This window comes from Schistocerca piceifrons, chromosome 1 (assembly GCF_021461385.2).
Source record: "Schistocerca piceifrons isolate TAMUIC-IGC-003096 chromosome 1, iqSchPice1.1, whole genome shotgun sequence".
Classification (NCBI taxonomy): Eukaryota; Metazoa; Arthropoda; class Insecta; order Orthoptera; family Acrididae; genus Schistocerca; species Schistocerca piceifrons.
The window spans coordinates 110,713,434-110,725,504 of NC_060138.1; the positions used below are offsets into that span (position 1 = coordinate 110,713,434).

General features: G+C 40.2%; 1 protein-coding gene across 1 annotated transcript in view; it reads right to left on the reverse strand.

Moving 5' to 3' along the window:
- Nucleotides 1–10,890: 10,890 nt before the first annotated feature.
- Nucleotides 10,891–12,071, reverse strand: part of LOC124789784 (proteasome subunit alpha type-2) — a 32,090-nt gene continuing 30,909 nt past the window's right edge. The window contains exons 5-6 of the mRNA XM_047257255.1: nucleotides 11,612–11,767; nucleotides 10,891–11,158 (exon numbers count right to left, since the gene is read on the reverse strand). Of these exons, the coding sequence (XP_047113211.1) occupies nucleotides 10,984–11,158; nucleotides 11,612–11,767 (331 nt within the window). The 3' untranslated portion in view covers nucleotides 10,891–10,983. The remainder of the gene's footprint in view (nucleotides 11,159–11,611; nucleotides 11,768–12,071) is intronic.

A 12,071-nucleotide genomic window follows, 5' to 3' on the forward strand; every position in this document is an offset into this window, starting at 1 on the left:
ACAGAGGATAACTGAGAACTATTAAGTTATAAGAAAATGATGATGTTTTGGAACGAATGTCAGTTTCTTTGCCCACAAAATCAAGACAAACGGTGCACTGAAAATAGACTTTTGAATATATCACAAGATGACTGGGTACGCTGCACAGAATTCAGTGGAGAACGCTGGCATCAAATTCCAATCAAAATCATATGTACCATTTGCCCGTTAGGTTCCCCATCAATCTGAAAAATATGTTTAAAGCTTTGGATCGAATTTTATTTGCAGTTTATAGTCAGAAAACGCTGAACCATACAGCAATCATTACAGATCCAAAAGGAATTCCTCCTCTGTCTTCTTTGTGACTGTGGCATTCCTGCTGGCCTCTTTGGCAGCTTCTGTGATCTGCTGCTCTGCTCACTGAATAGGCTTTTCATCTGCTTTCATGCAGAAGTTTAATAGAGACAGACTGTTCTGATCTCAAGTTCAAACACATTCATACTTTCCATAATGCCTGATTGGCTATCACTGAAATTATATGTCGACTATACCCCTCCCCCCCCCCCCCCCCCCCCTCCATCCCGTGAATGGTTTCCGTGACACATTTCCACAAATCCCTTGTAACTCGAGAACAGTTTCTGACAAACATGGGATGGACAATGCAATAACGAGGGCATCGCGGAGAACATTGAAATTGATTTTTTGAAATTTTCAGAGTACTACCCCCTTAAGATGGGCTAATCACTTTGAGATGGAGTAATCAGCTGCATAATAAATCATGCTTGAAATGTCATTTCCTTAATCTTGCAGGCTGTCTTACTGGTGAAATAAAACTAACTGGGTGTACAGCTTCCAATCTGTTGTTCTTAGTTTGTTCCATCCAAGCAACTTCCTTTTGAGGACTATTCTGTTTGGTATACAGAGCTGATCTGCGAAGTGGTTACTGGAATAAAGATCACCGATAACTTCCAAGCAGAATCTTTAAAGACTGCAGGGCAGAATGGGATGTCTGTGACTAATGATCACTAAGTAGTAATGAAGTGGATGTTGTTACCAATGTTAAGGATTCATAGATGCTGAGAGAACTTCAAGTTCTCATCAGCTCGACTTCCTGGGCAAGTAAATTTTGAGCCCCATAGCACCTTGTGTGTATGTTAGAAAGCCTCCCACTTGGTTGGGCGAGTAGCACTATGAGGTCTGTTAGAATATTTTAGTCCAGTGCTCCCTTGTGGTGTCCGATATAGGGGGCATACTGCTGCCTTATATTAGATAAGATGGAACTCATGTGGCACATAAAATTTCAGCAGCAGTTGTTCAGGAACATGCAACCAAGGGGCAGCAGTGAAATTAACTTTTCTCGCATCCCTTCTGAGGTTGTCCTTGTCATTAAAGGCATTATCTCTGTGCCACAGAGGTCTTAAGTTCAAACAAGTTTCCTTAAACAGATGAACAGTTATCTTGCCTGCGCCATGGGTTTAAGTTCCTCTAGTAGTAAATTCAGTTAGGTTCCATTTTATCAGCCATGTTTTGTTCCATCTTTTACCCTTTCTCTTTACTAAGAAGGAAGGTTACTGATAGTTACAGGAGGGCAGGGAGACTTTTTGGATACCTTAAACACGTTTTGCTCATCAAATTTTCCAATAATGTGCTAGTTGACTGTTTGGCTTAAAATGAGTTTTATTAGTGACAGTAAAAAATTATTGTTCAACAAATGAGTCTCGAATTAAATGTTTTGCTTGCAGTATTTTGAAATGACAGTAACAATCATGAGATAAAATACATCATCCTGTCATAACAGAAAACTATTTCTCAGACATATGTTAATGATACAGGAAACAGCCAGCCAGTATTACACTCAGAGAAACTTTCATATGAATTTGTCTGCTTGTTGTAAATAGTAAAGTAGGCAAACAGAGGTAAAATTACAAATGCAGACTTATGTAGCCAAGTAGCAGTTTCTGTAATTTTCAAGGGTCTATATTGGAAAACTGTATATATACTTACATGGCATGAAGAGAAGAGGAGCTTAGTAATTTGTGTTTTGAAGATGGACTAATTGGAACTGCAGCTCCGGTCATACAGTTGAGGAACTTTTGTTATAATACAAAACTTTGTCCTGAACACCAACACTGTGTGAGATAGCAAATAAACTAACTTTGATCTGTTTACTTTCACAATTGAAGATGAAATCTTTATAAGTACCATGAGCAACAATATGTGGTAAAATGAAATAACAAGGCTGTGGCTTTGTCCTCCACCAGAGACGCTACAAGCTGTTACAAGGCATTTTCGAAAAGTAAGTATGTTGTTATGACAGGCCAAGTACATTACTGAATGCTGCACTACACTTCAAAGTGACACACATGCATGACACTATTTTTCAACATATCCATCAAGTCTCTGTAAACATCTGTCAACACCTTCTACCAATTATTCGGCTCCTTGATGATAGAAATAGGCTCCTTGAGCACGGCACCATTCCAGAAACATTCTGAAGGAAGGAAAGAAGGATGACATTGAGGTCATTAGAGATAGAACAAAAGTTCAGAATAATTCAAGAATGGGGAATGAAATCGGATGTGTCATTTCAAAGGAACCATTATGGCATTTGCCCGGAGTGATTTAGGAAGGTCACAGAAAACCTAAATCTAGATGGTAGGGGACATATTTGAACCATCGTTCTTTTCAATGTGAGTCCAGAACTGCTGTGAGAACATCCGAATTCTTGGAAAACATCTGGTTTTGCATAAAATCAGTTCCTCAACTGACTAGTGACTTTCGTCTGTGGTCGATGTTGGTCTTCCTTTCCGATCAACATCACCCAAGTCTTTATGGCTTTGATCAAATTACTGGCACCATTTCGGTGTAGCTGGACAGGACACTGCATTTGGTTGATATACTGCCACAACTTTGCAGTGAATATGTGAGCAATTAAGCTTTTTTGCCCGCAAGAACCATACCGTCCCACATACTTTGGCATTGGAGTATGTTTCCAATTGTAGCACCATTTCACTTACACACCATAATGCAGGCATTATCCATACTGCAACATGACTCTGTTTGCAGGAAATCCACAACATTCTGGCACAGCATCGCTTGTTGCAGAATAGTCTTCGTATGGGACTACACGAGTAAGTTACTTTTTGAAGCCCCCTCATACATTTTGAATGGCCCACAATACTTATCGGAATGTACTGTACCTTCATCAAATACAATATGTAACACTGTTTACGAAATCACATAAAGATAAGCCACTGTGAGACACAGACTCTATACTGTGCAACAAACAATTATGTTAATAACATTAATCCCTTTGTCTTCTAAATGCCCATTCCTCTTTTCTTTTCTTCCAGTAACTGTTGTTCTGCACTGTCTCCAACCTGAATGTTCAGATCATTGCAAAAACTTTTTCTGAATAATAATTAGCATTCTTGCTAAACTATGTTTCATGAAACTTATTTATAAAAATGTTTGTTCTTCCCATAAAATGTCAATTCAATATATTTGCAATTAACTGCCAAATAGAAAGTTGGAACTGCATTGTTTAGTGGTTGAAACAACTGCGCTCCAGTTGTGCACGATTGGAAACATCCCCTAGGCTGTGGCTAAGCCATGTCCGCAATATCCTTTCTTCCAGGAGTGCTAGTTCTCCAAGGTTCGCAGAAGAAGAGAGTCTGTGAAGTTTGGAAGGTAGGAGATGAGGTACTGGCAGAACTGAAGCTGTTTGGATGGGTCGTGCTTGGGTAGCTCAGTTGGTAGAGCACTTGCCCGCAAAAGGCAAAGGTCCCGAGTTCGAGTCTCAGTCCTGCACACAGTTTTAATCTGCCAGGAAGTTTCATTTTCTGTTATTTTACAAGGAACCTTCCTTCATTCATAATAAATCAAATTATAATTCAGTTGATATCTCATTATTTGAGAATCCTAATAATTTATGCCATCAAATGCCACAAATGCAATGACAAAATATTTCTCAAAGTCCACTTAAAGTAATTAACTCAATTTGGCACTTGCTTTCTGCTCCATTGCCTCTTAATGTACCTACTAGATGCGACAATATCTAAGGATGAAAGCTTTATGTAAGTGTTTTCAGTTGCAAACTTTATATTTGTACAGGTTTCTGATGGGGGTTTCCTTGAAACAGATTTATCAGGGAGTGTTCTATATACTCTCTTGGTTAAGGTGAATATGCAGAGGTGTACACTTTAAAATAAGATTATAAATTTCAAAACCAATCACGCTCAAAAGATTAGAGTGAATAAAGTACCTGTTGTAGAGATATAAATGTCTAAATGTTATACCAGATTTTTTAGCTACATCTACATCTTCATTAACATAGAGAAAACCAAGCAATATTACATGGTTGCTTACTGAATTCTATGAAATTTGTGCTAAAAGTTAGAGATGTGTAAGTCGACTCAGGCAGAACCTCCATGTAACTGAGCATGCTTGATAAAACTTGCTTAATCAATACTATTTTATAGCAAATTGTATCTGTATACATTGCCTTGAAAAAAAGAGAACACGTGGGAGGCGAGCAGGGAATTAAATGAAACTTCTCACACAGCGGGTGTTGATGTTATTTCAGTGATTACAATATCACGTAAGTTTATGAACTTGGCATATTAGCCCACTTACCAATATGACATTGTGCCCCTTCTGACCTGGCTGCACACACAGTTGAGTTGAGAAGTTGTCAAAGTTGCAGTATTCTGGGCAGCATCAATTTCGGCCACAACTGTCAATATCCTGGATACAGGCTGTGGGACGGAGCTGACATCCAAGCTGGCCTTACAAGTTATATCAGGGACAGATCTGGTTATCTTGCTGGCTGAGCGAGTACCTCAGCATCACACAGACATATCATAGATGCATGTGCCATGTGCTGATGAGCACTGTCCTGTTGAAAAATGGCACCGAGATTGACACTTGAGAAGTAACACACAACAATAAAAGAAGCCCCTAACATATAGTTCTGCTGTCAGAGTTCCATCGCTAGTGCCAGCCGTGACCTGAAATCATATCTGATGGCTCTCCACACCATGATGCCGTATGTAATACTGCTATGCCTCTGCACAATTTTGGAAGAATGTGACCTCTCCACAGCTTGCTGGCACTCTCACTAATGGTGGTCATCCATGGAACTGCAGAACCACAATTCATCGCTGAACACAATGTGACGGCATTCATCAGCTGTCCACACTTCCTGTCCATAAAACCAATCAACATGCAGCCATTTGTGCTGCAAAAATAAAAAGCACCCTACAAATGGAATGGTAAGTCTCTGGTTTGGCAGCTGCTAGTCTCTGACCGATGGCGCAGGATGATACAGAATGTTGCAGGATGTCCATTACTTCTTCCCAGATGGCAGTCACAGATGTGAAGGGTTTATGGAAGTGCTTGGTACACAATACAGCAATTCTCCGTTGCAGTGGTCAGGCGTAGTCGACTGAAGCCTTGGAAAGAATGCCTGCCCTTAGTGTTAAACAGTAGGCCACTGTTCCATCCCAGTCCACCACAAATATGGATATGGTACAATTCAACCACCCGGACAAATAAAACCTTTTTCAAACTGTATGGTGTTCATAACACTGTCTCACACAAGCACACAGTTTTCATTCAACATCTGATTCTGTTCATACCCCTTACATACTAAATATGAACAAGACAGCTGCACCTGATAGCCATTCTGCTTGTCAGGGAGAATTGCTACGCAATAATTTACAAACTCTCCAATGGTGTGTATGTGTAATTATGTCATCGGATTATGTCTTCTGAGTGTGTAACTTTTTTAAAAAATCGTGCAGTGTATTTTAGCCACGATAATTTCAAATAGTTTTATTTTCTGTAAATATTGACAAAGAACCAATCATCAGTGCCACATTTGTAAAATAAATAACATGCAAGTGTGTGAACCAGAGATGAATGACACGAATGCAATGCTGTACCAGTACGCTCAAAGTTATACTTTGGTGTCATTTGTTGGGTGGGTGTTAAGTCTCTACAAGACACATGCAAGGTAGGACTTGGTGGTGGTACCTAGCAAAGTAGAACAAACAAAAGTGCACAATTCAGTTTGTATCTTATCTAGGGTGCCGATACTAATAGTATGAGATGCATGGCTATGAATGTTCACTACAGGGCTTAACAATGTTAGTCGAGATTTATATGCTACTGTTTTAAAAAAACCAGTTCTGTAGATTTTCTACCAGTTGAAATTGGTGGGAAAAGAAATATGTTGAGAAACTTTTAAAGTGAAGACTCACTATGCTTACTGAAGAGAAAATGCTACTACTTCTTGAAAGAAGCAATTATGACTCCAAAAGCTTAAATGGTGCTACAAAAAGAAAACAATATAAAACTTATTTCAGAGAAAGAAGAGCTGAAATTTCTGTACAAGCAAATATCATACTCTAAGAGCTGGGAAATCTCATTAGGGATATGGGCTCTTTGTGCAAGAAAGGTGCTTCTTGTACACAACAGATACCACACAATATGTGCAGTTTGTAAGTAGAAAACTGAATGGCAGACTTTTCTTTTACCAGCTGTAAAGTAATTAAGTCTTGAATCTTGAAAGAGGAATTATCTAAATGACTGACATACATCGAAAATACTAATTTTTTGCGCACACTACCTTACGTTTCATAAATGTACTATATAGCAGTAATTGTCTTATATTGTACCAGTTTTTCTTTAAATCAGTTTCCATAAATACGAGAAAGTCAGTAAAGAGTTATTCTTTAGTCTGCATTTCCTACCAATATGTGGTTTTTCACGATCTGCACTGCAGATCACCATGTAAGATCTGTAGAGTAATATGTTCTTGAAGTTCACAAAAAACATTTATTCCAGGTGTACAATTACTAATTGGTGCTCCCAATGCGTAGTCTATAAAATAAGTGGTTCACATTTCTATGTGTAAAAACATTTGCTCCTGCCAGTCACAGTTTTTACACTCCTGGAAATTGAAATAAGAACACCGTGAATTCATTGTCCCAGGAAGGGGAAACTTTATTGACACATTCCTGGGGTCAGATACATCACATGATCACACTGACAGAACCACAGGCACATAGACACAGGCAACAGAGCATGCACAATGTCGGCACTAGTACAGTGTATATCCACCTTTCGCAGCAATGCAGGCTGCTATTCTCCCATGGAGACGATCGTAGAGATGCTCGATGTAGTCCTGTGGAACGGCTTGCCATGCCATTTCCACCTGGCGCCTCGGTTGGACCAGCGTTCGTGCTGGACGTGCAGACCGCGTGAGATGATGCTTCATCCAGTCCCAAACATGTTCAATGGGGGACAGATCCGGAGATCTTGCTGGCCAGGGTAGTTGACTTACACCTTCTAGAGCACCTTGGGTGGCACGGGATACATGCGGACGTGCATTGTCCTGTTGGAACAGCAAGTTCCCTTGCCGGTCTAGGAATGGTAGAACGATGGGTTCGATGACGGTTTGGATGTACCGTGCACTATTCAGTGTCCCCTCGACGATCACCAGTGGTGTACGGCCAGTGTAGGAGATCGCTCCCCACACCATAATGCCGGGTGTTGGCCCTGTGTGCCTCGGTCGTATGCAGTCCTGATTGTGGCGCTCACCTGCACGGCGCCAAACACGCATACGACCATCATTGGCACCAAGGCAGAAGCGACTCTCATCGCTGAAGACGACACGTCTCCATTCGTCCCTCCATTCACGCCTGTCGCGACACCACTGGAGGCGGGCTGCACGATGTTGGGGCGTGAGCGGAAGACGGCCTAACGGTGTGCGGGACCGTAGCCCAGCTTCATGGAGACAGTTGCGAATGGTCCTCGCCGATACCCCAGGAGCAACAGTGTCCCTAATTTGCTGGGAAGTGGCGGTGCGGTCCCCTACGGCACTGCGTAGGATCCTACGGTCTTGGCGTGCATCCGTGCGTCGCTGCGGTCCGGTCCCAGGTCGACGGGCACGTGCACCTTCCGCCGACCACTGGCGACAACATCGATGTACTGTGGAGACCTCACGCCCCACGTGTTGAGCAATTCGGCGGTACGTCCACCCGGCCTCCCGCATGCCCACTATACGCCCTCGCCCAAAGTCCGTCAACTGCACATACGGTTCACGTCCACGCTGTCGCGGCATGCTACCAGTGTTAAAGACTGCGATGGAGCTCCATATGCCACGGCAAACTGGCTGACACTGACGGCGGCGGTGCACAAATGCTGCGCAGCTAGCGCCATTCGACGGCCAACACCGCGGTTCCTGGTGTGTCCGCTGTGCCGTGCGTGTGATCATTGCTTGTACAGCCCTCTCGCAGTGTCCGGAGCAAGTATGGTGGGTCTGACACACCGGTGTCAATGTGTTCTTTTTTCCATTTCCAGGAGTGTATTTACATTATATACAATTTCGTGAAATAATTCTCACTGTTAAGTACGCTTTCTTTTCCCAGGTATGCTTAAAGCTACTGGGTTGTTGTGGTCACTTTACAGTACTATAAACACACAAAAATTTTGTTGTTATTGTTTTATCTTGATCTAGAGACTCTCACAAATGTAACTGAAATTACACAAACAAGATTTTGAAAGGCTTCTTACACAGGAAGTCTCAAATGCTACTCACAATATACACAGTTTGCTTCAAAATTCTCCAAGTACAGAACAATACTTTCTTTTATCAGCAACAATGCACATAGTCAAAAATTAGTTGTAAAACGATGATTTTATTTTGTTTCTAAGAGAGAGTGATTAAACAGTAGTAGTTAATGGAACAACTGACAACTACAGGCTTCATCAAAATTACTTTCATACATTAGCAACTGGGTGAAAACAGATTATTTTATGTTATCTAACTGATTAAAAGAATCCTAATAAAATTTATGCCAGTTTGACCATAAAGAGATTAATCACTCCTAAAATAGGCACCAAGCTTTTGAAAATTCATAGGCTCCATTCTCATATTGAGTGATTACAAATTCATTGTTTTCTAAAGCTCATTTATTCTCTTAACGTTTTTGGTCAATGACATATTTATTCTCTCATTCCATCTTACATTTGGATTTACCAATATCCATGGCATCTTTGTGAGATATGATACAAAATTTGATGTAATTAAAAATGTCTTACAACACAACTAGCATCAGCTGTTCTGCATGATGTTTATGGTTCTGCAACATAGCAGAACTGCGGTGGAGGTCTATTAAGGCTTTTCAGTAGTCCCTCTGATCTCTTTACAGTTGAAATCACTCACGAATGGATTGGATTCAGCTACTTAGTAACTGTTCTAATTACTCATGCAGGTTACAGAAACGTTAGTTGCGATTATCACAACAACCCACCTTAACCACATTGCTGGTGTGAGAATTAGTAAAATCTATAGATGTATTTTAACAGCTGGGGTGACATGCATAAGTATAATTGAACTGATGGCTAGCATGTGCCCTTTAGGTCCCTAATGACTGTTTTGTCTCAATTGTATTCTAACCCATTCACACATAGTGTACCTTGCCAATGAACAGAAATTTGCCCCATCCATGGGATCAGGACAATATAGTGACAATCCCACTCAAGTGACCCACATCATCGCACTGTGGTCACTGAAGCTTGTCCACAGGTTACCATTACAAAGCACTGGTGGCATTTCCAGTCTCCACCTCTGAACCAGGAATTCATCAAAACCACGTGTACCCAATAATGAGAAATTTGAGGTGCTCACTATTTAGCTGAATCCAGGGGGCACACATCACTTGCTGAACACCCCACAAGGAGTGATAAATGTCCTCTTTGACATTCCAACACTGTAGTTTCTTAGTAAGATTCACCATGCTGTTTCCCTGCTCCAGCAAACGAGATATAGTTGTGGCCAAGCCTCTTCCAAAACGTTTTGAGTGTCTACCATTATTGTTCACACATTTAACAACAGTTTCTTTCAACTCTGACTTCCTTGATGATCACCTTGGCCCAGTGTTCAAATGGGATTTCTCTTGACCTCTTCTCTGGAAGATTTTTATCAAAGCACTCTTGAGGTCCTGTGGGGAACCACTACCTTCTTATGGCCATATCACTGCAGTTGTTTTACTTACTGGAGCTAACAGCTTGGAAAGTGTGTGTACTGCAGACAACTTTTACATCCTATTTCATTCCTACACACACACACACACACACACACACACAGTGGGAAGGGTGGAAATGGTACATGAAGTATTTTTGTCTACCTTCAACTTAACTGCATTTTCCAATAATTTGCAGAATACACTGGTAATCAATACACTGGAAAGATAGTTTTTAAGTGATCCTATCAAGTAATTACAAAATTTCAATATTTTGCAATACCCTCTTTCATACCCAGTAATATAACAGGTTCTGTAATCTCTCTGTCCACTGACAGTAAAAGAAAAGATAGAGTACTACAGTCTAACATTTTATCAATGGCAAGGTCATTACAAACAGAATCCCAACTAACACTGGACAAATACATGACACAAAATCAGTCACTGGTTTTCCAAAGGAACATAATAGAATTTACATTGAGATTTGCAGACATGATGGAAAACAGACAAATTTCCACATGTGCATTATAAAACTACTACAACTGAACTGGAGTTCATTGTGTCACTGAAGACTATGTCCCTCACTAACATCCTAATACAGCCAGCGCATCTGTATTTGTTCTAGTTTACACATTTTCTTCAAGTAATGGTATGTTCCCAGCAACAATTCTTAACACTTAATGCTCTTATGAAGCGAATGGCAGGAATATAAACTAACTAGAGGGTCTGTTCTGAAAGGCTTAACAATTCCTGAAAATTGTTATTTTTAATATATAATTTGTATTTATAAATACTTACCATAAACACACTTTGCATTCGTATCACATTGTAATGGTTGCACATACTATAAACAAGGAGTTCATATCCAAAGACCACAAAATCACTTGTATAAAAGTGTTTTATTATGACAATAGGGCACATCCCACCGTAACATTTTCACACAACACATTCAACAACTTATTGTTCCATAAAATTATGGGATATTTGCAAGATAATCCTTAATAGTTGATGGATCAAGCCGCCTAAATCCCTCAGCGTCACAAATTCCAACTTCAATGTTATCAGCTGTCATCTGTCCTTCAAATCCTTCCTTCAGTGTTAATATAGCAGTGTGGACTGCATCATCAAGTTCGAGGTCTTCACTGTATCTAAAATACAAAATATGTTTTCACGTTTACTTCTTTCTAGAAAATTTTGGTAGTAAATACTATTGTGGAAAACCAATTGAGCAAAAGATTATAGAACCTACAACATAAAACTAAATGATTAGAAAATGACATGACAGAGGAGGTGACCTTAATCTTCCAAATAACTGCTCCAATGAGAAAACACTGACAAACGAATGAATTGCTGAATACAATGTGTAGCCCTGCATAACTTTCATAACTGTACTGATAAAAGTAAAATAGGAACTATCTCTTAATACAGCGATAATGAAAATTACGGACTGTGAAATACATGTCTGTCATATGTGCTACAAAGAGTTGTGACTCAGTGCAAAGTTCTAGCTTTTAAGAGCAAACTTGCCAAATTGTGTTCCCACTTAGATGATGGCAGTCATTATGAATTGCATTTCTTTGTTACATTAGTAAAAAGCTTACCTCTTTTCAAGGAATGTTTTCCCATTAATAAAATTCTTTCCCATTGCCGTTGCTTTCCAAGCAAAATATGCTCCTGAGGGGTCACACTGGAAGAGGTACGGACGGTTTTCATCCCAGCCACAAATCAGAAGGGACACACCAAAAGGACGAACACCACTGAAAAATATGAATAGAATGAAGAATATAAAATATAATAGACATCAAAGACAAGAGAGTGACCTGGAGATAAATAGCTCTAACATCCTCCCTGCAGACAAAGGCTCCATTACTGTGGTACATGCTTGTGAGAATTATGTGGCAGAAGGGCATCATCAGCTCTCTGGCATCTTGTCACACACAACCATTCTTAATTGTTTCAGACTCATTGGCTGCAATTGTGTACATTAATTTTTACTGTGTCTCAGCTGCAACAGAAGTATTTTGCCCACACACACACACACACACACACACACACACACAC